The 24,851-nt window shown below is 40.5% G+C and overlaps 3 protein-coding genes and 1 long non-coding RNA gene across 6 annotated transcripts; 3 read left to right on the top strand and 1 right to left on the bottom strand.

Moving 5' to 3' along the window:
- The first annotated feature begins 20 nt into the window (after nucleotides 1–20).
- LOC130744452 (uncharacterized) lies at nucleotides 21–2,355 on the top strand. Its single transcript, XM_057596636.1, has 2 exons — nucleotides 21–755; nucleotides 883–2,355. The coding sequence occupies exons 1-2, from the start codon at nucleotides 59–61 to the stop codon at nucleotides 2,106–2,108; spliced, it is 1,923 nt and encodes a 640-aa protein (XP_057452619.1). The 5' UTR covers nucleotides 21–58; the 3' UTR covers nucleotides 2,109–2,355.
- Nucleotides 2,356–3,345: 990 nt separating this feature from the next.
- LOC130742482 (alpha carbonic anhydrase 4-like) lies at nucleotides 3,346–4,155 on the top strand. Its single transcript, XM_057594587.1, has one exon. The coding sequence runs from the start codon at nucleotides 3,346–3,348 to the stop codon at nucleotides 4,153–4,155; it is 810 nt and encodes a 269-aa protein (XP_057450570.1).
- Nucleotides 4,156–6,659: 2,504 nt separating this feature from the next.
- LOC130744428 (pre-mRNA-splicing factor sap145-like) lies at nucleotides 6,660–7,211 on the top strand. Its single transcript, XM_057596614.1, has 3 exons — nucleotides 6,660–6,754; nucleotides 6,852–6,971; nucleotides 7,065–7,211. Exons 1-3 carry the CDS (start codon nucleotides 6,668–6,670, stop codon nucleotides 7,209–7,211), a joined length of 354 nt encoding a protein of 117 aa, XP_057452597.1. The 5' UTR covers nucleotides 6,660–6,667.
- A 13,323-nt stretch (nucleotides 7,212–20,534) lies between these two features.
- On the bottom strand, nucleotides 20,535–22,829 carry LOC130744435 (uncharacterized). 3 transcript variants are annotated; one of them, XR_009021500.1, is made up of 5 exons: nucleotides 22,407–22,829; nucleotides 21,845–21,920; nucleotides 21,692–21,736; nucleotides 21,340–21,581; nucleotides 20,535–20,940 (listed from the first exon to the last, which is right to left on the bottom strand). It is a non-coding gene; the product is annotated as an uncharacterized LOC130744435 (long non-coding RNA). The 3 variants fall into 3 exon arrangements; XR_009021499.1 differs by lacking the exon at nucleotides 21,692–21,736 and having other exon boundaries at nucleotides 22,407–22,827; XR_009021498.1 differs by lacking the exons at nucleotides 21,692–21,736; nucleotides 21,845–21,920 and having other exon boundaries at nucleotides 22,407–22,818.
- Between the last annotated feature and the right edge of the window lie 2,022 nt (nucleotides 22,830–24,851).

Raw genomic sequence — 24,851 nt, 5'->3', positions numbered from 1 at the left:
TTCAGTTGCTGGGAGTCAAAGCCTAATCCTCCCTGGTTCTCTTGTAGAAAAGAATGTCATGCTTGGTGCACTTTCAGTTGCTCCAATGAACTCCATACTTCATGAGGGTAGCGTGTACATTGGATCTCAAACCAGAATCTCTACAAGGAACTCGGGAAGTAATTTGGATGAACGGATCGAGGAGATGGACATGGGATACAAGAAAGTGGTTGGAAATTTGGCTGCAAATTTGGCTGTCACAACAATGAATGCTAAAGCAAGATACTTCCATCGCATTGGTGTAAGTGGAAAGGGGCACTTGAAAATATATGACAAACTTGAAGGTGTTCCACAGCACAAGATTTTTCACCCTGGAAAAAGCTACCCTGTCATGGTACGTCACAGCAATAGCTTAAGTGCTGATGATGATGCCAGGATTGATGCACGTGGCGCAGCTTTGAGGATACTTTCTGATGAACCCAGTTCTCACCCTCCTATCATTGATTTGACACTGAAAACAGGCAAGGCATTCTATGCACGCACCCTTGGTGATTTTGCAACTTGGCTTGTGTGTGGACTTGCTGCGAGGGAAGAGATGGTCAAGTTAGCCCCACATGTTCGTGAAGCCGTGTGGACTTCCCTTCGGAATGGTGACTCATATGCTGAATTGCATTACCACTCAAACATTTGCAGGCTCATGCGGTTCCAGAATGGACAGGAAATGTATGTCAAATTCAAGTTAAGGCCTCATGACACAAGTATCACTGAGGATACAGGTAAAGGATTTTTATTCACTCACACACTATTTTTATCGTCCATCATATCTTTTATTTATTTCTCCTCTATTCCTATATGTCGCTGGTGTATGTGTAATTGGTGTGTTAACCGAACTTTTTCCTACAGGTAAGGTTGAGCCAACTGGGATTCTTCCACCAGAGACAGGTGCAATTCCAAGGGATGAAAAGGACACGCGTCCTTTGCTATTCCTTGCTGATGATTTTCAAAAGCGAGTGAATTCCCCCGGTGGAGTTCGCTATGTTTTCCAGGTGCAGCTTCAACCAGTGCCAGATGATGAATCCACACGTGATGCTGCACTTGACTGCACCAAACCATGGGATGAAAAAGAGTTCCCTTACATTGATGTTGGAGAGATTAACATCACTGAAAATCTTTCCAGAGAAGAGTCAGAGAAACTTGAGTTCAATCCTTATCTCAGAAGCCATGAGTTAGATGTCGTCCCTGCTAACTCCATCACACAGAGTGCTTCAATTGATCATGGTCGTTCATTGATCTACGAGATTTGCCAGCACGTGCGTAACAGACAGCCACTCCCAGAATCCTGGAGAAACCTCGTACAGCAATCCAACGTGAAGGTAGACCTGTCCTGTTGTCCAATGGCAGCAGCAGCAGCATCATCAGCAGCAGCATTGCCTGAAAAGGAACCGTTGCTAAAAAAAGTAACCTTGACAAGAACCAGGTCCCAAATTTTCTCAGGGCTTTTCACTCAGCCATTTCTACAAACAGCTTTACCGCACATGGTGGTGGGTTTAGCAATTTATGCTCCTCTGAACTTGGTTCTTTACCTTAACAATGTGAAGAATCTCCCACTGCATTGGCTGCTTCCCCTGTTCTGGATTCTCTCAGGTTTCATGGCTGCACTAGCATGTGTTGCAGCCAAATGGGTTTTCGTGGGGAAGAAGAAAGCTGGTGAAACAGTACCCATTTGGAGCAAAAGGGTCCTCATGGATAGCACATGGCAAGCCATTAGAACCGTAATTGGAGACTTTTTCATGGACATGACAAGTGGGTCGTTTTGGTTTGTACTATGGATGAAGCTGATGGGTGCAGACATTGACATGGATCGTGCAGGGTATGTGGATAGCATGGGAGCTTTGTTGAACCCTGAAATGGTGAAGATTGAGAGTGGGGGGTGTGTGGGAAGAGAAGCTTTGTTGCTTGGACACATTTATGAAGGTGAAGGAATGGTGAAGTTTGGAGAGATCAAAATTGGTGAAGATGGGTTTGTAGGGAGTAGAGCTGTGGTCATGCCTGGTGTGGAAGTGGAAAGTGAGGCTAATCTTGGTGCCTTGTCTCTTGCCATGAAAGGAGAAATAGTTAGGTCAAGATAAATATTAGCCTCCTCCTCGGAGTGTGTTTGATTGTTCACTTTTTAAGTTTGTATTGAGTACACAATGCAAAAGAGTTCGGGTAGGTAGACATATGGTTTTTACTCGATATACGAATAACATATGCATTAGTGGCGGTTTTTATGCTAATGCGCGTGTCGGTCAAATCTATACATGTCATTAATTGTTTGTATTCATTTGTAGTGTTTGTTATTACATCATTAAACTAAATTTAAACACTATAATCATATCTTGAACTTTTTAACGATGTAATAACATATCACCACATAATAATGCAAGTTCATATAATCATATTAGTAGTAAATTATTATCTTTCTCAAGTTTCAGTAACCAATAATGTTATTATAAAGTTTAACACCATGTTTGATTGGGGTCATAGTTGATTTATTGAGACTTTCTGAGTGGCCAGTGTGTTTTGTGCAATATTAGCAAAACTAAATGGAAGGGAAGGAGAATAGGTAACTGGGTGACCAATGAAGAATAGAGCACTAATGAAGAATGGAGGAGGAGATGTGAATGTTTTTCACAAACTAGAGGGTGTGTGTCATTGAGACAAATCTCAAGGGGATGAATGCAATTACCCATTTTCATAAATGCTTATACTAAGAAATCACTTCAAATAAGCTGTCTTAATATTAGCTCCCGTGCATATTAATTTTTATATATATAAAAGAATGATAAATATAAAAAATTATTTCTGAATCAAAATATTTTACTTTTAATATCTTCGAAACAATAAATAGTGGTTATAATTATTATTCTATAGTTTAAATATTCAATAAATTATTATGTATAAATATTTAGATTTTATATTTATCATTTCATAATTTTATCCTTACTATGCTTTTTTCCCAAATGAGTTTTTCCTTTTAAGGTTTTGATGAAGCATAAGCTCTAAGGTTGTCCTTCCAAGGGGGTGGGGTTTTATTGTTTGGTGTTTGGCTCTGTTTTGTGCTTCCTTATTGCATGAGAGTGTAGTTCTCATGTAGTTTCTTTCATTCAATAAAGTTTCTTTTAATCTTCCGATGGAATGAAAAAAATAAAAGTCAAATTTTTTTATCATTATCTTCCATATAATTTTCTATTAATAATCCAAGTTAAAATAATTTTAATTCTTCTTAATATAAAATTTTACTTTATCTCCTACACACGTTCTGAATTTATTATTATTTAATATAGACAGTAAATTCACCACATCAAGATCAATAGTCACACCACCATGACCCTCCCCACCAACCACACCTTGTTCTCATTGGTCTTCCTAGTGACGATTCTATGTTCCTCTTTGTTCCTCATCACAATAGCTTCTGAATCTAAAGATGAAGAATACATCTACACTAAAGGAGCTAGAAATGGACCAGAGAATTGGGGGAGTCTAAAACCAGAGTGGGAAATTTGTAGAAATGGAAAATCTCAATCTCCAATTGATATTAAAAATGCAGAGGGGTTTCCTCAACTTGGAAAACTTCAAAAAGATTACAAAGTAGCTCCTGCTACCTTAAAGAATAGGGGTCATGACATCATGCTCCAGTGGGATGGAGATGCAGGGAAGCTTAACATAAATGGAACTTACTACAACTTCGTGCAAAGTCATTGGCATACACCTTCAGAGCACACGTTGAGTGGATCAAAGTTTGACATGGAAATGCATGCAGTCCATCAAAACTCTAAAGGAGAGAGAGTTGTTATTGGAATATGGTATACAATTAGCCAGCCGGATCCCTTGCTTTCAAAGCTTCTCGACAACATAAAATCAAGTGGAGACAACAAGGATATAGATTTGGGAATACTTAACCCAGGACTCATCAAGTTTGGAAGCAGAAAGTATTATAGATATGTTGGTTCTCTGACAACACCCCCATGCTCTGAAGGTGTTATTTGGACAATAGTGAAAAAGGTTAGGACAGTCTCAAGGGAGCAGTTAAAGGCCTTAAAAGAAGTTGTTCATCATGGATTTGAGAACAATGCAAGGCCAACCCAGGAGCTTAATGAAAGAAAAGTTTGGTTATATACTCCAAATGTGGTGTGAAGGGAAATTCTTACTGCTTACAGTTGGCAGCAAATTAGTAGACAAGAAGAAGGACTTTTTGTATGGAGAAATAAATGGTCATATATCAGATGTTAAGATCGACCTCCGTGGACAAGCACACTAGGATGATGATGAGCTTGTATTAAACAAATTGTATTTTGTGTGTGCTTGTTTTCTTAGTATAAGTTACTTTGCGGCTGTTCTAGTGGTAATCACATCATATTGATGAGAAAATAAATATACATAATTATGCTGGAAAATTTTTTTTCCATCAAAACAATTCATATCAAATAGTTTTACAGGATTGATTTTGAAATTAACTCAAAAAAATTTATTTGGGTTAAAATATATAACCGTCCCTGAACTTTGAGCGAAATTTGAAAACCGTCCCTCGCCGGAAAATTATCTGAAATCCGTCCTCGTACTATCAAAAACAAATTTGTTCCATCCCTCCGGCCGCCTTAGCTCCGGCAAGAGCCATTTTTTATTTTTACCCATCCTTGAACTTTGAGCGAAATCTGAAAACCGTCATTTTTTTTATTTTTATTTTTATTTGTTTAAATTAAAATTCTCTAATTTCTAAGAATTAAATCTAATACCCTTTAATCTAAGCCTGAATTCCCAATTTAACCACAAATCCCTTAATCTAACCCTAACTCATCCCAATTTAACCACAATTCCCAAGTTCTCTCTCCTTTAGATCTTGTTTCTCTTCTTTTCTTCTTTCTTCATCTTCATCTTCATCTCATTTCCTCCACCAACAACAACATCGTCTTCTTCTTGTTGTTGTTAGAAAAAAAATTCAATTTTAATTCTTAGAAATTAGGGAATTTTCAGATTTCGCTCAAAGTTCAGATTTCAAATCAGGGAATTTTAATTCTTAGAAATTAGGGAATTTTCAAATTAGGTAGATTTAATTCTTAGAAATTAGGGAATTTTAATTTTAAAAAATAAAAATAAAAAAAGGGACGGTTTTCAGATTTCGCTCAAAGTTAAGGGATGGGTAAAAATAAAAAAAAGGGCTCTTGCCGGAGCTAAGGCGGCCGAAGGGATGGGTCAAATTTGTTTTTGATAATACGAGGATGAATTTCAGATAATTTTCCGGCGAGGGACGGTTTTCAGATTTCATTCAAAGTTCAAGGACTGTTATATATTTTAACCCAATTTATTTTATGTTTTCGTATATACATTTAGAAGATTAAAATGGTTTTAGTATATTGATTCAAAACATAACAAATTAAAAAAAAATGGAATATTGTAACGAGGATTCGAAAAGAAAAAAACTTAAATAGGTGATATACGTATTTAAAAAAGAAAAATGAGAGAGGAAATATGAAAAGATCTGATGTATGCTAAAGTACTCTTATTTCACTAGTACTTTTCACCCGTGCGCTGCACGACGAAGTTTACTGTTGTAATAAACATATCAATTTATTCTAATATAATATGTGGGATGATGAATTGTAATCTAATGACAATTAAGTTCCTTCATGTATGGCTATAAGATTCAGTACATATGTTTTTGCATGATTTAAGATTGAGCAATTCCCCTACATTGTGCGTTGTTTGAGTCATGTCTACATTGTTTGTTGATATTATACTACTGCTACTCCAGCAAAAACTCAGAAGGTTATTGTACACTCCACATTCATACATTCCACATCCATATATTATATTACTGCTACTCCACCAAAATCATATATTTTGACTATGATTGTATAGAAGATGAGATTTCAAAGTTCCGTTACAAAAATCTAGGATAGCATATGAGTTGGGCCATTTTACCCGTGCGCTGCACGGCGAAAATTGATTCTGTATTTCTAGGGTTTGTTATAAAGTAATAATTTTGAAACTCTAGAGTTTTTTACCCGTGCGCTGCACTGCGAAAATTGATTATGTATTTCTTTCATTGGCAATAGTTTGGTTTCAAAATTGAAAATAAAAACTTATGATTGTAACTTCAAATATGAAAAGAAATTTCGTTGGACCGAAAATTCAATTTACGGTTACCCAATTGAAACAACACATTTTAATTGAAACTCAATTGAATTCAATAAAAGCATAATATTACAGCAATAAGGACATTCGGTTACAACATCATTTCGGTTGCTTGTTTTCACTCTCTGAATTCAATTCAATGGTTCCTGCAACAATATGCAAAAGGGTTAATAATGAGAAAGATTAGTATGGAAGACTAATTTCTATGCGCATAATACAAAGTATTTTTTACCAAGTTGATTTTGAACTTCTATAGGAATTGAATTTCTACTTCCAATGGCAGTGTTTGAGTATTTCTCTTTATAGATTATTGATCTAAGAATTGTTATTCATTCTACTTTAATGAAGTGTGTTCTTTGATCTGGGTGAGACTTGAGAGTCAGAGTTCCCGGCAGCTTCACCAAGTTTATATTTGGTTTAGAATTTATATATATATATAAATAGAGAGAGAGAGGGGGGAAGGATCTTATTGGATATAATTACATTGGTTGATGTACAACTTAAGTTGAGGGAGATGAAACCTGGCATATTATCACATGAATTGAAAGAAGCTCTTGGTATGCCTGAAGGTGCCCCTCCTCCATGGCTTATTAATATGCAGGTATATGAGTGTCTTTTGGTGGAATATTCTTATGATTCTATTATTGTCCCTTTAATTTGACGACATTAAACACGTACGTTTTTTGTTTTGTTTTCAGAGATACGACCCTCCACCATCATACCCTTCCCTGAAGATTCCTGGACTGAATGCTCCCATCCCCCCGGGAGCTAGCTTCGGTTATCATCCTGGTGGATGGGGCAAGCCTCCAGTTGATGAAGTATTATTTTTATATATCCACTTTTTATTTCATCATTTGTTCTTTTGAATTCCCCTTTTTGATTAACCAATTTACTTCTCTTCATCTAAACAGTATGGACGCCCACTGTATGGAGATGTTTTCGATGTTCAACAACAAGATCATCCCAACTATGAGGTTTGGTTTAATCAGAAGTTCTCTGTACACTACTACCACAAAAACACTAATTTGGGACGGACAAATCCGTCGCATAACAGTTAAAAATTCCGTCCCTAAAATATTTTGGGACGGAATTGTGACGCAAAAAATTGCGTCGCTTTATCGCTCGTCGCAAAAAAATTGGGACGGAATATATTACTCCGTCGCACTATCGGGACGGAAATAGGGACGAACAAATAAAAAAATGTGACGGAATTTGTGACGGAAATAATAAAAAATTTGTGACGGAAAATATCAACCCGTCGCACTGTAACACCCCGATTTCGGTGGCGTCACTTTAGTAACCAAAAGAAAATACTTTAAGCGGAAAAACGTGAATTATTTTTTTTCGACAATATAACTAAAGACAAAAAGCAATAAAACTCCCCAACAGAAGATAAAAGGAACTACTATACAACTATATATACATGCCTCGTGTCGGGTGACAGAAAAGAGTAACGCCCGAAGGCAATATGTACAGTCCAAGATGAAGATACTGTGTCCGCAACACTAACCTACAAAAACTGAGAGCAAGTTGGCCCAGCGGCCTAAGAAAAGACCCCCTAAATCCAACCAGCTCTCTGTGATCTCCATAGGAAACCACACAAAAGCTACCGGTAGGGAAACTACCCTGTCCCCAAAACGGAAGCATGACGGTCAGAGCATCGACACAACTCCTACACTATCCCTACCCGAGGAGCCCACACTAGCACTCGATCCTACATGCTAGCGCGGTCGTCATCCGAATCTGCATCCAGGACGACTAGGTCGACGTACTCAACACTGCCCTCTCTGTCCACCCTAATGCGCTCCCGCACTGGACTCTCGGGCTCGGGGCCCGGAACGAGATCCGCAACGACAGCAGCAGCAGTAGACGGACTAGACTCCGTCGAAGCCCCACCTACTGGCAACTCCTCAGAAGGGTCCTCATCATCTGGAGGAGATGGTGGCGGTGGAGGTACTCCCAAGCCGGGTCCACAGTGTACTCCTGGAGGCAGGTTGAAGCTCACTATGTGCCTCCTCATCACTCCCTCCGTCAAGCGTCCGAATCGATCGACACGGTCCTCCATGATCCGACCGGTGTAGGTCGCACGGTGGCCCTCGGGATCGACCACCCATGCACCTGGGTCGTCTTGGTCAAGCATCTCGTACCTGGTCCCCCCTGACGGGCTGACCATGGTAAACCAATCCCCCATACTCATCTGACAAATGGCGTAGTCCGCCCAAACACACACAGCAGACGCGAGGGTCAACTCCAAAGAATTATATAATTAATAAAACCAGATATAATTATAGGATAATAAATACTAGCCTCTCAGGCTTATAAGTTTTGGGATAGCTTCCTAGGGTTGCATGTATCACAATAAATATAAAGAGCCATAAAAACAAGTAGCATGCCTCAAAAATAGGATAAACAGTTACCAATCACACTCAGCAACTAAGTTAGCATGTATGTTGCATGAAATGCAATGCTGGGTAACAAAATGCATTCCGGAAGAAGGATGGACATCAACGAGACGGCCCTAACACCAGCCACGGTGGGTACCTTCCTGCTCGCGTGTCTCTTACACCACACAAAAGTAGTCAGATCAGCAGTGAACCCGTAGGTCTGCCATTCCGTCTGCTACTGAGGACCACCGTAGTGTCCTAAATATGGAAATCCGGGTCTTATGACCATTTTGGAATCCACCGAGGTCCGGTATCACGCCGTGTATTAACCTCAAAATGAGTGCATGAATGCAAGTGATTAGCCAAACAACGTCTCCGACCTCACCCGACACGTCGCCACGTGTTCTAGATTAACTTAAAGTCTCTAAAAGAATACCCTAAGGTAAATGTCGATTCTGCGACAAAATACAATTAATCATAAACAAAAGAGTGCAACCACTCACGACAACTCTTCGAGTCATCAATGCTCTCACGAAGTCTCACGCTTCTGTGGAGTCTCACACATTCACAAAGTCTCACGCTTCAGTGAAGTTTTATGCTTTCACAAGGTCTCACGCCTCAGTGAATTTACACACTTGCACGAAGTCTCACGCTTCAATGAAGTATCATGCTGTTCACGAGGTCTCACGCCTCAGTGAAGATCCATGCTTTCCACAAGGTCTCACGCCTCAGTGGAGTATCACGCATTCACAAGGTCTCACACCTCCGTGAAGCTTCTCGGCTCATCCCTTGGATGGCTAAACAAACTGCTCCCAGAGCGAATGAGTATCAACATACCCAAAACTCGAAATCTTCCCAACACTTGGATCCGACGACACTTCTCATTTTCCAAAACTAAACTTCAATCCAAAGCTTGCATCCGAGATTGTTATCTTTATTTAAAGGTTTAGAGGTTGTTTAATATCTTATGAATTTCTTTATAAAAATAGCTCTTTTTAGTCTTATCGTATTCCCTATGAGTTCAAAGTTCCCATAAACCCAAGTAATTCCCTGAGAAGGTCTCGATCCATTGGAGCATGACAAGGTCCGAACTCCGTTCGTCCTTTTAAAACTCTCTCAAAATCTCATAAAAATTCGGCATGACCTGCCCGTAATCCTCACTTTTCAGAATCTCAGGTACAAGTGGAATAGCATCATTGAAACAGCTCAACCAAAAGACATAAACAGCATATTCCAACACATCCTAAGTTAACCATGTAGCACATAGCATGTGAATCATTTAGCACACAATATCATGGCATCAAGTACTCAACAAGTTCGGCCGAAGCCTCAGAAATCATTTCAGACATTTAGCAATTAGGTGCATAACACATAAATCAAGTCGAATTTCATCGACACCTAAAGCATTATCTAGTAATTCAGAGAGTAGCCCTCACCGGTGGGTCTTCCAGCTTCCTCCTCCAAATGTTCTTCAAGCTCTTCTCCTTGGTTTCTTGGAATCTCCTCAAACGAACCTTAAGCAAAAATCACAGAAATCAACACCAAGAGTCAGAAACTCAGCAATCAAAGAGTCCTAGGGTTACACAGTACACTACTACCTCCGTGGTACGACAATCTAACGCGTTAAGACAAGTTTTCGAAAAATCGGATTCTCCTCCCCCCTTGATATAGCTCTCGGCCACTTTCCTTAATTGGGAGGGTCGATTTTTCTTCGATCAAACTTGGTTCCTAGGTTAACATAAGCCGTAACTAAGACGGTTCTAGGCTCGGAAAAATTTTCGGATCGAAAACTGATATAGGGGTAGTTTGGTCATTATTTTTAGCTCAGAATTTCAAAATTGGATTTTTGAAAAACAAATTGGATGGGGACGTCCACAACGACGTTTATGACGACAAATCCTACTAGCACTAAGCCAAGTCGATAGATTAGAGCGTAAAGGTTGCGACTTTGGCGAAAAATGGGTATTTAGGGTAGAAATTGATCCCGGCGGCATTTCGTCGACATTTGACAAAATCTAATCCGCAGAACACGCTCAGGAGCATGCAGGGAAGAAGTTTAGACGCTGAAATCAACTGATTTGAACAGTTTTTCAAAAACCTCAAAATTTTGAACTCAGAAAGTCGCAGGAGAAATGGACAGAAACGACGATTCGAAGGAGAGTATAGATTACCTACCTCGAGGTCTTCGATTAGTGACGAACGGTGAAGCAAACGGGCAAGAATCGACGAAGATCCGGATCTCTCTCTCTCTCTAGAAACTCGCGGCTTTGGGGGGTGGGGAAAATGGGTTTTGTGAAAAAAATCTAATTTTTCAACTATTTATAGGTTTTGGAAAAAAACGGAAAAATGATTTTTTTGCGATTCCGATTTTTCCTGCGCGTTCCTCTGCGCATTCTAAGATAGGTTCTGGCGACAGAATTCCAGAACTCAAAATAGAATTCTTGGAATTAAACCAAAAGATCCAAAATCGGCATAAGTCGGTGTAAGTCGGTTTATCCCGAAAAACTACTTTTTGCAGTGATCGTCGGATGAGAAAACTTCCTTCTGAAGAAAGATTAGGAATGATGAGAGATGTAGGAGAACGCGGGTGGAATCTTCGTTTGAGTTTCCGGATAGAAAAAGTCTTCATCGTCTGTCGATCTTAGGTTTTCCGAACTATCAGGGATTCCGTTTCGGCAAACTTCCGAGAATTGGAATTTGACGTTCGTACATTCCAGGATTTCGCATCGAAATGGTTGTTTAAGGACGGAAAAGAGAAGTTCTAACATTTCTCTGAGGATTTTTGGAATTAGTTTCCATCGTGTCCTAAAGCGTAAATTAACTATTCACTAATACCTTCGACCTAGGATTAAGCGTATGTTAGTCGTGCTATAACTCTTTCGGTTTTTCGATACATTCTTGGACTTTTCCTGAACCTCTTTCCTTCCCAAATTTATCTTAATCAAATAACTTATTTATTTTATTCACTTATCCAAAGCGTTAAAACTTGGGCCTTACATTACTACCCTCCAAAAAGAAAGTTTCGACCTCGAAACTTAAGGGTCAGTAAAAAGTTCTGGATACTGTTCCTTGATCTTTTCCTTCAGCTCCCACGTTGCATCACCGGTGTCCTTGTTCCAAATAACCTTCACTAACTCGATCTCTTTACCCCTCAACTGCTTTACCCTTGTGTCACCAATGCTGATTGGCGGTGTCTCGAAAGACAAGTTATCCTTCAACTCAATGTCATCCAGCTCGATGACGTGCATCGGATCAGCAATATACTTCCGCAGTTGTGACACATGGAATACATCGTGAACGTTTGATAGAAAAGGCGGTAGTGCGATCTGATAAGCTACCGGTCCTACACGACGAGTAATCTGATAAGGTCCAATGAACTTTGGCGTCAGCTTTCTTGACTTGATTGCTCGACCAACTCCTGTAGTCTGGGTAACTCGCAAAAACACATGATCCCCTTCTTCAAATTCCAGGGTTCTGCGCCTTTGATCTGCATAGCTCTTCTGTCTACTCTGAGAAGCCTTCATCTTTTCCCTGATCTGTTTAATCTTCTCAGTTGTCTGTTGCAGAAGTTCCGGTCCTACTAACAAATTCTCTCCATCTTGATACCAACATAAAGGTGTTCTACACTTGCGGCCATACAATGCCTCATACGGTGCCATACCTATGGTCGTATGAAAACTGTTGTTATATGTGAATTCAATCAGTGGCAATAGGGTGTCCCAACTGCCCTTATTGTCTAACACGCAAGCTCGTAGCAAATCCTCCAATGATTGGATAGTTCTCTCAGTTTGCCCATCAGTCTGTGGATGATAAGCAGAGCTTAATCTCAGCCTCGTTCCCAAAGCCTCATGAAGAGCTCCCCACAGATGTGAAGTAAACTTCGGGTCTCTATCGGAAACGATACTTGTTGGCACTCCATGAAGTCGCACAATCTCAGCTATATAAATCTCTGATAGCTTATCCACGTTGTACGTAGTTCTCACCGGTATGAAATGAGCCGACTTAGTCAGTCGATCCACGATTACCCAAATCGAGTCATATCCTCTTTGAGTTCTTGGTAATGCCACGACAAAATCCATCGATATGCTATCCCATTTCCATTGAGGTACATCCAAGCTTTGTAGCATACCCGCAGATTTCTGATGTTCCACCTTCGCCTTTTGACAGGTCAAACATGCAGCTACATATTCTGCCACTTGTCTTTTCATTCCTGGCCACCAAAAATTCACCTTCAAGTCCTGGTGCATCTTTTTCATTCCAGGGTGAATGCTCAGCTTACTTTTGTGACCTTCGTCCAGTATCAACCTCCTTAGGTCAGGGTTGTTGGGTACGCAAACTCTACCCTTACACCGTAGGATATTGTCACTTCCTACCTTGAATTCCGGGTCCTTACCCTGAATTACCAAATTCCTTTTTCCGAGTAAAAATTCATCTTGTAACTGTTGGTCTCGGATTTCTTCCATCAATCCATTGGTAATCCTGATCATCCCGAACCTCAGTTCTCCCTCGGATAATCTTACGTCCAAACTCAAATCTCGGAATTGTTCCAGCAGTTGTAGCTCCTTCACCATCATTGACGAGATATGCATTTTCCTGCTCAATGCATCAGCAACAACATTAGCTTTTCCAGGATGGTATTGTAAGGTAAAATCGTAATCCTTGAGAAACTCCATCCAACGTCGTTGTCTCATGTTCAACTCCTTCTGGTCAAACAAGTACTTCAAGCTCTTGTGATCGCTAAATATGGTGAAATTGCATCCATATAAGTGATGTCTCCAGATCTTCAACGAAAACACAATGGCAGCAAGTTCTAAGTCATGAGTCGGATAGTTCTTCTCATGAGTCTTCAGTTGTCGTGAAGCATAAGCCACCACTTTCCGATGCTGCATCAGCACACATCCCAAACCTTGATGCGAAGCATCACAGTACACTTCATACGGTTCCTCTGGTTGCGGTAAGACGAGTACAGGTGACGTCGTCAAACGTTCCTTCATTGTCTGAAAACTAGTTTCGCACGCTTCGGTCCATGCAAAAGGTTGATCCTTTCTCGTGAGTTGAGTCAAGGGTCCAACGATCTTGGCGAAATTCTCAATGAAGCGACGATAGTATCCCGCCAAACCGACAAAACTCCTGATCTCAGTCACGGTCTTTGGCCGTTCCCATGACAACACCGTCTCTACCTTTGCTGGATCCACAGCTATACCTTCTTTAGAAATCACATGGCCCAAGAATTTTACCTCTTCGAGCCAAAATTCACACTTAGAAGGGTTGGCGTACAACTTTGTCTCTCTCAACACTTGTAAAACCTGACGCAAGTGCCCTTCATGATCTTCAACGTTCTTTGAGTAGATCAGAATGTCGTCGATAAACACCACGATGAATCGATCCAAGAACGGATGGAATGTCCTGTTCATGTAATCCATGAAGATAGCAGGTGCGTTTGTCACCCCAAATGGCATCACTAGATACTCATAGTGTCCATAACGAGTCCGGAATGCCGTCTTCTGGATATCCTCAGTCTTTACTCTAATTTGATGGTAACCCGACTTCAGGTCTATCTTTGAGAATATCGCAGCTCCTCGTAGTTGATCCATCAAATCATCAATTCTGGGTAGCGGATACCTATTCTTGACGGTTACTTTGTTCAGTTGTCGATAGTCGACACAAAGTCTAGATTTCCCATCCTTCTTCTTCACCAATAAGACGGGTGCTCCCCAAGGTGAAACGCTTGGTCGGATGAATCCTTTCGACAGAAGATCCTCAAGTTGAGACTTCAACTCCACCAATTCCGCAGGTGCCATCCGATATGGTGCAATCGAAATCGGTCCTGTTCCCGGTACGATGTCAATAGCAAACTCAATGTCGCGTACAGGCGGCAAACCAGGTACATCGACAGGAAAAACATCCGCGAAGTCCCTCACAACTGGAATATTACTCACTTCCGAATTTCCTTTACTCTCCAAGCTCAACAAAACTGAATACTCTTGAGATCCTTCATTCAGAGAGACATTAATATGATTGGCGGATAGATACTCGGAAAGGTCCGAGTCAGGAAATACCACTCTCTTTCGGCTACAGTCCAGAAGACAATGGTAGTGAGACAACCAGTCCATCCCTAGGATAACATCTAGGTTCTTGAGAGTTAGGCACACTAGGTTAGCATGGTAAACTTTATCCCTATAGGTTACTGGGCAATACATGCATGCAGTATTGGCAAGCAGAGTTTTGGCAGGTGTGGTAACTATAAGATCGAAACTCAAAGCAGTAACGGGAAGTTTTAATCTAGTAGCACATTCCCTAGAGATAAAAGAGTGCGTTGCTCCGGAATCAAAAAGTACAGTTAGGAGATTACCGTCAATCTCGCAATCTCCCCTGATCAGACCATCAACATCTTCAGCTTCTTCACCATCCATGGTGTAGACTCTTGCCTTGGCAGCAGGACGCTTCCCACGAGCAGTGTTTACAGCTGGTTCTGTCTTAGGTGCTCTGCATTGAGCAGCAGTATGCCCCAACTTGTTACAGTTAAAGCATTTGGGCCTCATGTCAGTACAAGCATTGGCATAGTGCCCAGGCTGCCCACATCTGTAACAGGTCATCTCCCTGTTCACAGTCTGACCTCCAGAACCTCCAGCAGTACCCACCATGGGCCTATAAGATCCTGAAGCAATTCCTCTACCTGCAGGACGTTGATACGGCTTCCTACTCTGAAATCTCCCTCTGCCTTGAAAATTTTGAGAGCCCGACCTCATCGGCCCTCCTGTCCCAACACGGTTCAGTCTCCTGTTCTTCATTATCTCCACCTCAGTGGCTTTCTCAACCAAAGTCTGAAAACGAGTGATCCCCAACGGTTTCACCGAGTCTTCAATATCGGGCCTCAGCCCATTCACAAAGCACTTGCACATGTAGGGTTCATCGACCCCATTGCGGAAGAATCGAAAGTGCTTGGCCAACGATTCCAGCTTGGCAGCATATTCCGGGATGGACATGCTACCCTGACGAAGTGTCAGGAATTGCGACTCACGCTCGTCCCGCGCACTATCTGGAAAATACTTTTCCAGAAAAGCAGCACGAAACGAAGTCCAGTTCACTTCCAGGTTGTTTGCTTCCATCATTCCTCTGGCGCCTCTCCACCAGTACTCAGCATCACCCAACAGTAGAAAGGTTGCCATTCCCACCTTGGCCCCCTCAGCAGTCTGCAATACACCGAAGATCTTTTCAATCTCCTGGATCCAGAGATCCGCTTTGTCCGGGTCCGTACCCCCCGAGAACTTAGGTGGATCCTGTCTCCTAAAATCATTCAGGCCTCTGTTCTGATCCATTGTCACTTCCCTCTGGCGTTGGTGCTGATCACGTGCCTCCTCAGCAGCACGCCTCATAGCATTATCGTTTGCCTGTGCAGTCACAGCTTGGGCCATAGTGGCCATCATCTCAGCTAGTTGGTTAGCGTTCACCATGTTCTGCTAAATTAACAAACAGTTAGTGCTCATCATAAGATAGCATCCAAAATAACTATACAATATGATTAAGCAATAACTTCAAACAATTCTAAGCGAAAAATCGCTTGGCAGACAATCAATTTTTACTCTTTGCAGAGTCACACAACCTAGCACAGAAGACCTATTCCCCAAAGACTCCCGAAAGACTCGACTAAGCTCTGATACCACAAATGTAACACCCCGATTTCGGTGGCGTCACTTTAGTAACCAAAAGAAAATACTTTAAGCGGAAAAACGTGAATTATTTTTTTTCGACAATATAACTAAAGACAAAAAGCAATAAAACTCCCCAACAGAAGATAAAAGGAACTACTATACAACTATATATACATGCCTCGTGTCGGGTGACAGAAAAGAGTAACGCCCGAAGGCAATATGTACAGTCCAAGATGAAGATACTGTGTCCGCAACACTAACCTACAAAAACTGAGAGCAAGTTGGCCCAGCGGCCTAAGAAAAGACCCCCTAAATCCAACCAGCTCTCTGTGATCTCCATAGGAAACCACACAAAAGCTACCGGTAGGGAAACTACCCTGTCCCCAAAACGGAAGCATGACGGTCAGAGCATCGACACAACTCCTACACTATCCCTACCCGAGGAGCCCACACTAGCACTCGATCCTACATGCTAGCGCGGTCGTCATCCGAATCTGCATCCAGGACGACTAGGTCGACGTACTCAACACTGCCCTCTCTGTCCACCCTAATGCGCTCCCGCACTGGACTCTCGGGCTCGGGGCCCGGAACGAGATCCGCAACGACAGCAGCAGCAGTAGACGGACTAGACTCCGTCGAAGCCCCACCTACTGGCAACTCCTCAGAAGGGTCCTCATCATCTGGAGGAGATGGTGGCGGTGGAGGTACTCCCAAGCCGGGTCCACAGTGTACTCCTGGAGGCAGGTTGAAGCTCACTATGTGCCTCCTCATCACTCCCTCCGTCAAGCGTCCGAATCGATCGACACGGTCCTCCATGATCCGACCGGTGTAGGTCGCACGGTGGCCCTCGGGATCGACCACCCATGCACCTGGGTCGTCTTGGTCAAGCATCTCGTACCTGGTCCCCCCTGACGGGCTGACCATGGTAAACCAATCCCCCATACTCATCTGACAAATGGCGTAGTCCGCCCAAACACACACAGCAGACGCGAGGGTCAACTCCAAAGAATTATATAATTAATAAAACCAGATATAATTATAGGATAATAAATACTAGCCTCTCAGGCTTATAAGTTTTGGGATAGCTTCCTAGGGTTGCATGTATCACAATAAATATAAAGAGCCATAAAAACAAGTAGCATGCCTCAAAAATAGGATAAACAGTTACCAATCACACTCAGCAACTAAGTTAGCATGTATGTTGCATGAAATGCAATGCTGGGTAACAAAATGCATTCCGGAAGAAGGATGGACATCAACGAGACGGCCCTAACACCAGCCACGGTGGGTACCTTCCTGCTCGCGTGTCTCTTACACCACACAAAAGTAGTCAGATCAGCAGTGAACCCGTAGGTCTGCCATTCCGTCTGCTACTGAGGACCACCGTAGTGTCCTAAATATGGAAATCCGGGTCTTATGACCATTTTGGAATCCACCGAGGTCCGGTATCACGCCGTGTATTAACCTCAAAATGAGTGCATGAATGCAAGTGATTAGCCAAACAACGTCTCCGACCTCACCCGACACGTCGCCACGTGTTCTAGATTAACTTAAAGTCTCTAAAAGAATACCCTAAGGTAAATGTCGATTCTGCGACAAAATACAATTAATCATAAACAAAAGAGTGCAACCACTCACGACAACTCTTCGAGTCATCAATGCTCTCACGAAGTCTCACGCTTCTGTGGAGTCTCACACATTCACAAAGTCTCACGCTTCAGTGAAGTTTTATGCTTTCACAAGGTCTCACGCCTCAGTGAATTTACACACTTGCACGAAGTCTCACGCTTCAATGAAGTATCATGCTGTTCACGAGGTCTCACGCCTCAGTGAAGATCCATGCTTTCCACAAGGTCTCACGCCTCAGTGGAGTATCACGCATTCACAAGGTCTCACACCTCCGTGAAGCTTCTCGGCTCATCCCTTGGATGGCTAAACAAACTGCTCCCAGAGCGAATGAGTATCAACATACCCAAAACTCGAAATCTTCCCAACACTTGGATCCGACGACACTTCTCATTTTCCAAAACTAAACTTCAATCCAAAGCTTGCATCCGAGATTGTTATCTTTATTTAAAGGTTTAGAGGTTGTTTAATATCTTATGAATTTCTTTATAAAAATAGCTCTTTTTAGTCTTATCGTATTCCCTATGAGTTCAAAGTTCCCATAAACCCAAGTAATTCCCTGAGAAGGTCTCGATCCATTGGAGCATGACAAGGTCCGAACTCCGTTCGTCCTTTTAAAACTCTCTCAAAATCTCATAAAAATTCGGCATGACCTGCCCGTAATCCTCACTTTTCAGAATCTCAGGTACAAGTGGAATAGCATCATTGAAACAGCTCAACCAAAAGACATAAACAGCATATTCCAACACATCCTAAGTTAACCATGTAGCACATAGCATGTGAATCATTTAGCACACAATATCATGGCATCAAGTACTCAACAAGTTCGGCCGAAGCCTCAGAAATCATTTCAGACATTTAGCAATTAGGTGCATAACACATAAATCAAGTCGAATTTCATCGACACCTAAAGCATTATCTAGTAATTCAGAGAGTAGCCCTCACCGGTGGGTCTTCCAGCTTCCTCCTCCAAATGTTCTTCAAGCTCTTCTCCTTGGTTTCTTGGAATCTCCTCAAACGAACCTTAAGCAAAAATCACAGAAATCAACACCAAGAGTCAGAAACTCAGCAATCAAAGAGTCCTAGGGTTACACAGTACACTACTACCTCCGTGGTACGACAATCTAACGCGTTAAGACAAGTTTTCGAAAAATCGGATTCTCCTCCCCCCTTGATATAGCTCTCGGCCACTTTCCTTAATTGGGAGGGTCGATTTTTCTTCGATCAAACTTGGTTCCTAGGTTAACATAAGCCGTAACTAAGACGGTTCTAGGCTCGGAAAAATTTTCGGATCGAAAACTGATATAGGGGTAGTTTGGTCATTATTTTTAGCTCAGAATTTCAAAATTGGATTTTTGAAAAACAAATTGGATGGGGACGTCCACAACGACGTTTATGACGACAAATCCTACTAGCACTAAGCCAAGTCGATAGATTAGAGCGTAAAGGTTGCGACTTTGGCGAAAAATGGGTATTTAGGGTAGAAATTGATCCCGGCGGCATTTCGTCGACATTTGACAAAATCTAATCCGCAGAACACGCTCAGGAGCATGCAGGGAAGAAGTTTAGACGCTGAAATCAACTGATTTGAACAGTTTTTCAAAAACCTCAAAATTTTGAACTCAGAAAGTCGCAGGAGAAATGGACAGAAACGACGATTCGAAGGAGAGTATAGATTACCTACCTCGAGGTCTTCGATTAGTGACGAACGGTGAAGCAAACGGGCAAGAATCGACGAAGATCCGGATCTCTCTCTCTCTCTAGAAACTCGCGGCTTTGGGGGGTGGGGAAAATGGGTTTTGTGAAAAAAATCTAATTTTTCAACTATTTATAGGTTTTGGAAAAAAACGGAAAAATGATTTTTTTGCGATTCCGATTTTTCCTGCGCGTTCCTCTGCGCATTCTAAGATAGGTTCTGGCGACAGAATTCCAGAACTCAAAATAGAATTCTTGGAATTAAACCAAAAGATCCAAAATCGGCATAAGTCGGTGTAAGTCGGTTTATCCCGAAAAACTACTTTTTGCAGTGATCGTCGGATGAGAAAACTTCCTTCTGAAGAAAGATTAGGAATGATGAGAGATGTAGGAGAACGCGGGTGGAATCTTCGTTTGAGTTTCCGGATAGAAAAAGTCTTCATCGTCTGTCGATCTTAGGTTTTCCGAACTATCAGGGATTCCGTTTCGGCAAACTTCCGAGAATTGGAATTTGACGTTCGTACATTCCAGGATTTCGCATCGAAATGGTTGTTTAAGGACGGAAAAGAGAAGTTCTAACATTTCTCTGAGGATTTTTGGAATTAGTTTCCATCGTGTCCTAAAGCGTAAATTAACTATTCACTAATACCTTCGACCTAGGATTAAGCGTATGTTAGTCGTGCTATAACTCTTTCGGTTTTTCGATACATTCTTGGACTTTTCCTGAACCTCTTTCCTTCCCAAATTTATCTTAATCAAATAACTTATTTATTTTATTCACTTATCCAAAGCGTTAAAACTTGGGCCTTACACGCACTTTTGGGACGGAATACAGTAAGTTACATTTTTTATGGTAATGCTATTGTGACGGAATGGGTGACAGAAAAAATATTTTCCTGTGACGGAATGGAAAATAACATAGTCCGTCCCAAATTGTGCGATGGGCATATTCCGTCACTGAGCTGTGAAGTATGTTTGGGGACGGAATATTCCGTCGCTAATTTGAACTTTTTAAAAAAAAAAATTATTCGGGTCAGTCCAATCAATGTGCAGTATAAACTGATACCAAAATGCAAATATGACAACAAATCCTTTCCTTGGGCAAACATCAGTCCACTTATTTGCTTTAATTTATCTCAAACACCGATATATAATTATATATCTAAGAAAAATTGATGAGGTGGATCCACAATATGCCACATTTTGTGTTCAAAATTATGATGAATAGATAGACACAATCAGTTAGCCAAAATACCAAAAGAAACTTATGAAGGAACTACATAGGTTCACATTACAAGCTTATCTCCTACCCAAAGATTTGGCAATTAAAGGAGCAAATTCTACACATGGAAGAACTCACATCGTCTCATAGCATGCTCCCCTGTTGCCTTATGTTTACAGCACACAGACTTCATGGTAAAGCTCCATATCTGAAGAAACAAATAAACATGTTTTAGGAAACAACCAGCAAACTAAGATAGGCTGATCAAAATTAAATAAGAAAAGACCCAATCGAACAAGCAATGCAAGCATGAATGACGCATTATACACCAAAATTATCAGGCAAAATGGATTGTAATTACTCTAAAATAAACTTAAATAAAATCTTGGAATTGCAGAAATGTATTCCATAGATATAAGAGCTGATTCCCAACAGACTGGAGTTTAATATATCATCCCAAGAAAAAGTTGAAAGGAATCCACAATAATATGATTGATATATTGTTTAGATTACTGTTGAAGGAAGAAGAAAGTATCAAACGAGAAATAAGTCTAAAATATCAAGAAAGAACAGATAATGAAGCATTAATGTTGCTAGAATGTCAGACCTCAGCACTGATTTGCACGCTGTTAGACAGTTGAAGTGGTGCTTCATCATCAGTAATTTCCGCATGTGCTGGTGAAGTATCATTGAATGATTTGGTTACAACTGGTTTAAAAGTAATTCCAGTCAAAATCACCAGTAGCTTGGTTAATTCCTTTCCTAATTCTTCTCAGGTCCTCCAGCAGGATATCATGGGCAGCCATCATTGCTTTGATGATCATGAACCATGAAAGATGAGTGCACAAGCTGAAACATGAAAGTTGAGGTTAAGCTTCATTTTTCATGTTAATCAAGTGAAAGCATAGAAAGATGAGAGCATAGAAGAAGTCCCCCATTGTGGGAGTGTTCATCATTACTTCTGTTAACTCAACTTTGCAAATGACCCAAGACAGAGACATAGCCTGAGTACTCATAAAAAATCATAGAATCAGAGAATTATGAGAGCACCAATGGAATTAATGAAGTACTGCAAAGGGTCAAAGACCAAATCTAGAAAGACAAATCCTTACAATGACAGAAAATGATCTAGACCTTAATGCCAGAGATTTGAAGCAAGCTGCACCAATAGTTGCAGTTTTGAACCACCTAAAATGAAGACAAAATAGTTTAAACAAAAATGCAATTTGATTTATGCATTTCTAGTGAACTAGTTCAATAACCCCAAATGTCACTAACTTATGCTCAAATCCATTTTACTCGGGACTGCATCATGATCTGATGGAATTGATGGCAATGAAGTGGTCTATTTCATTCCTTTACAGTCCTAAAAAAGTAGAACTGGATGACCAAAACACTATTGCCCAATACTAATCACCCATTTTAAGAATTGAACATTGAGCCGTAATACTTACATATATTAAATAAAATAAATTCAGAAAGGAGGAATGAAATTACACACATGCATGTATCTGATGGGTTAATATGGATTATCAGTATACATTTTACAAGCAGTCACAGTCCTATTACAATATTAAAAACAAAGGAAAATGAAGAAATCAAAAACGGAAAGGTTCACACACATGGGTCACAATAGCAGATAGAGTGAGTAATTTTGAACTAAATTCCACTCACGGGGATCTGTAGGTTCGTCTAGAACCGAACTCGACTTGCAAACGGGTTGTCTGATATTCCCCTTAATCTGGGAAACCATAGAGCTGCACTCTGATTGGTCAATGAACTGGAACACGAACCGCGGATCCTAGCAAGCATGAGCAACCCGATGTTGATGGTGTTGGGGCGACATAGGGCGTTGTTGAGGTGAACAGTGAAGAGGATACGACCCATTAGCTTGGCGGCGCAGAAGCCTCAGGTGAGCCACTTGCGGCCATTGTAGACGGAGACGACAAGGGTGAGGGGCGGCAGAATCGAGGTGGAAGGCGAGGCAAAAGTGGAGGTGGTGGAATCGAGAGCAGAGGAAGAGAGAAGAAGAAGGGCGATGTGACAGCAGAGGATGATAGGTGAAGGATAAGATAGAATTAGGGTTTAGGGCTTTTGAGGCAATTTTCAGATATTTTTTTAAAAGAGCTCTAGCAACTCTCACACACCCACTACAAATGAAAGTGTTGAGAAATTCAGAAATTGTGTTTTTTTTCCCAGTAGGGAAATGGTGTTAATATGTAAGTTATTTTTTTTAATAAGCTAAAATAATGCATTAAATGGAGTACAATGTGTACTTCAACCCTTAATACAAAGAGGGGGAGAGAGCTTGAGAAATAAACATAACAGTTGATAGCATTTTTTAATTAATGCGTGTTAAACCAACACAATATTAGATGGTGATTATTTTTATTTAAGGGCATTTTAGGAATTAATTTTTTTAAAATATTGTTGAGTGAGTCAATAACAATTTTAGGGTTTGTAGAGGGGTGGAAATAATGAAATTTTTTGGGGAAGCATTCCTCAAACCCATGCTTGGGGAGAACCCCGAACACATGCCTTGAAACTTTTAAGCTCGTCCAAATCACGAGTACACCTCATAGGGTAGGTCAAGCATCTCATTGCTACGGATTAAACACTATCTTTGATCTTGACACTCCAAACATCTTAATGTCTCTGATACTCGAACCTTTGGGTATGGTTCCCTTGCGTGTAACCACCCACCTTCGGTGCTTACATGATCAATAAAATATGAGAAGACAAAGTTCTTCTAAAGAGGAGCGGTCCAATGAAGTATCCATTTACTATAACCATACATCATTACTTCGATCAAGTAATCTACTACTAAAAAATAATTAATTAAAATAGTAGTTTAATTAATGCAAATAAGAATGTAAAGATAAAATAGAATGAGACGACACACCAATTTTATGATCTCAATCTTTATGTTTTCTAAAATATAAGTAGGCTTAACACGCTTGTATGCTACTGACCAAGTAATAAAAATAAAAAGTAAAATAAAAAATAAATATTTATTAGTTATTAAAAAATGTAAAATATAAAAAAAAATATTTATATCATCAAATAACAATATTAAAAACTTATTCTCTTTGCACTTTTAATTAAATTTTTAATATGTAAGAAATCTTGATCAGCGAATGCAACCCGCGAGTTAAGTGAAATAAGAGCATCTACATCCATCATACTCACTAAAATATCTACACTTCATTTTTTACCTTCCCCATAATGCTCAAAGTTCAAGGATGGGTATATACAACTGTGTCACTAAATTGTGACGGAATACAAACTCCGTCCCAAAAAAAAGATTATATTTCCAAAAAACATTTGTGATGCATAATTATTGCTAACTCCGTCACCATTTGGGACGGAATAATTAAATTATTGCGTCCCAATATTGGCGCCTTAGTTTCCCTCCAAAACTAAATATTCAAAGTTGGGACAGAATATAAATTGCGTCCCCACATTGCGACGGTGTATATAACTGCGTCACTAAATTGTGACAGAATACAAACTTCGTCCCAAAAAAAGATTATATTTTCAAAAAACATTTGTGACAGATAATTATTGCTAATTCCGTCACAAATTGGGACGGAATAATTAAATTATTGCGTCCCCAAAATTGGCGCCTTGTTTCCCTCCAAAATAAATATTTCAATTGGGACGGAATTGATTTGTTCGTCGCAAATTTGCGACGATTTACCTAATTTCGTCCCTAAATTGTGACAAAATTCATATTCCGTCCCAAAATGATAAATTAATGTTCTAAAAAAACTTAGCGACGAGAAAGTGTCGCCAAATCCGTCACAACTTAATTATTTTGGGACGGAATTATTTTCCGTCGCAAAATTCCGTCCTAATTTGAGTGTTTTCTAGTAGTGGTAATTAGAATCGTAAATTCTTTTCAATATCATTTTACGAAGTTGTCTTTTTCATCTTCAGTGTTAGACTTCAATCTTAACTTGTTTTGAAGCTTATGATACTCTCTTGTTTCTATGCATGTCTCTAGTTTTGTTTGGCTTAATTGCACTTTTGGTCGCCCAACTATTGCATTCTTGTGAAAATCGTCCCCAAACTTTAAAATTAGCAAAAAATGTCCTCCAACTATACCTGTTGTTGCAC

Source organism: Lotus japonicus, chromosome 3 (assembly GCF_012489685.1).
Source record: "Lotus japonicus ecotype B-129 chromosome 3, LjGifu_v1.2".
NCBI classification, from domain to species: domain Eukaryota; kingdom Viridiplantae; phylum Streptophyta; class Magnoliopsida; order Fabales; family Fabaceae; genus Lotus; species Lotus japonicus.
This window is presented reverse-complemented; position numbering and strand designations above follow the sequence as displayed.

Bases quoted from the DNA above. Each gene is read 5' to 3' on its own strand.
- LOC130744452 (XM_057596636.1), top strand. From the start codon at position 59: ATGCTTGGTGCACTTTCAGTTGCTCCAATGAACTCCATACTTCATGAG. The intron at 756-882 runs GTAAAGGATTTT...TTTTTCCTACAG, and splicing joins AAGTATCACTGAGGATACAG to GTAAGGTTGAGCCAACTGGG.
- LOC130742482 (XM_057594587.1), top strand. From the start codon at position 3,346: ATGACCCTCCCCACCAACCACACCTTGTTCTCATTGGTCTTCCTAGTG.
- LOC130744428 (XM_057596614.1), top strand. From the start codon at position 6,668: ATGAAACCTGGCATATTATCACATGAATTGAAAGAAGCTCTTGGTATG. The intron at 6,755-6,851 runs GTATATGAGTGT...TTTTGTTTTCAG, and splicing joins CATGGCTTATTAATATGCAG to AGATACGACCCTCCACCATC. The intron at 6,972-7,064 runs GTATTATTTTTA...TCATCTAAACAG, and splicing joins GCAAGCCTCCAGTTGATGAA to TATGGACGCCCACTGTATGG.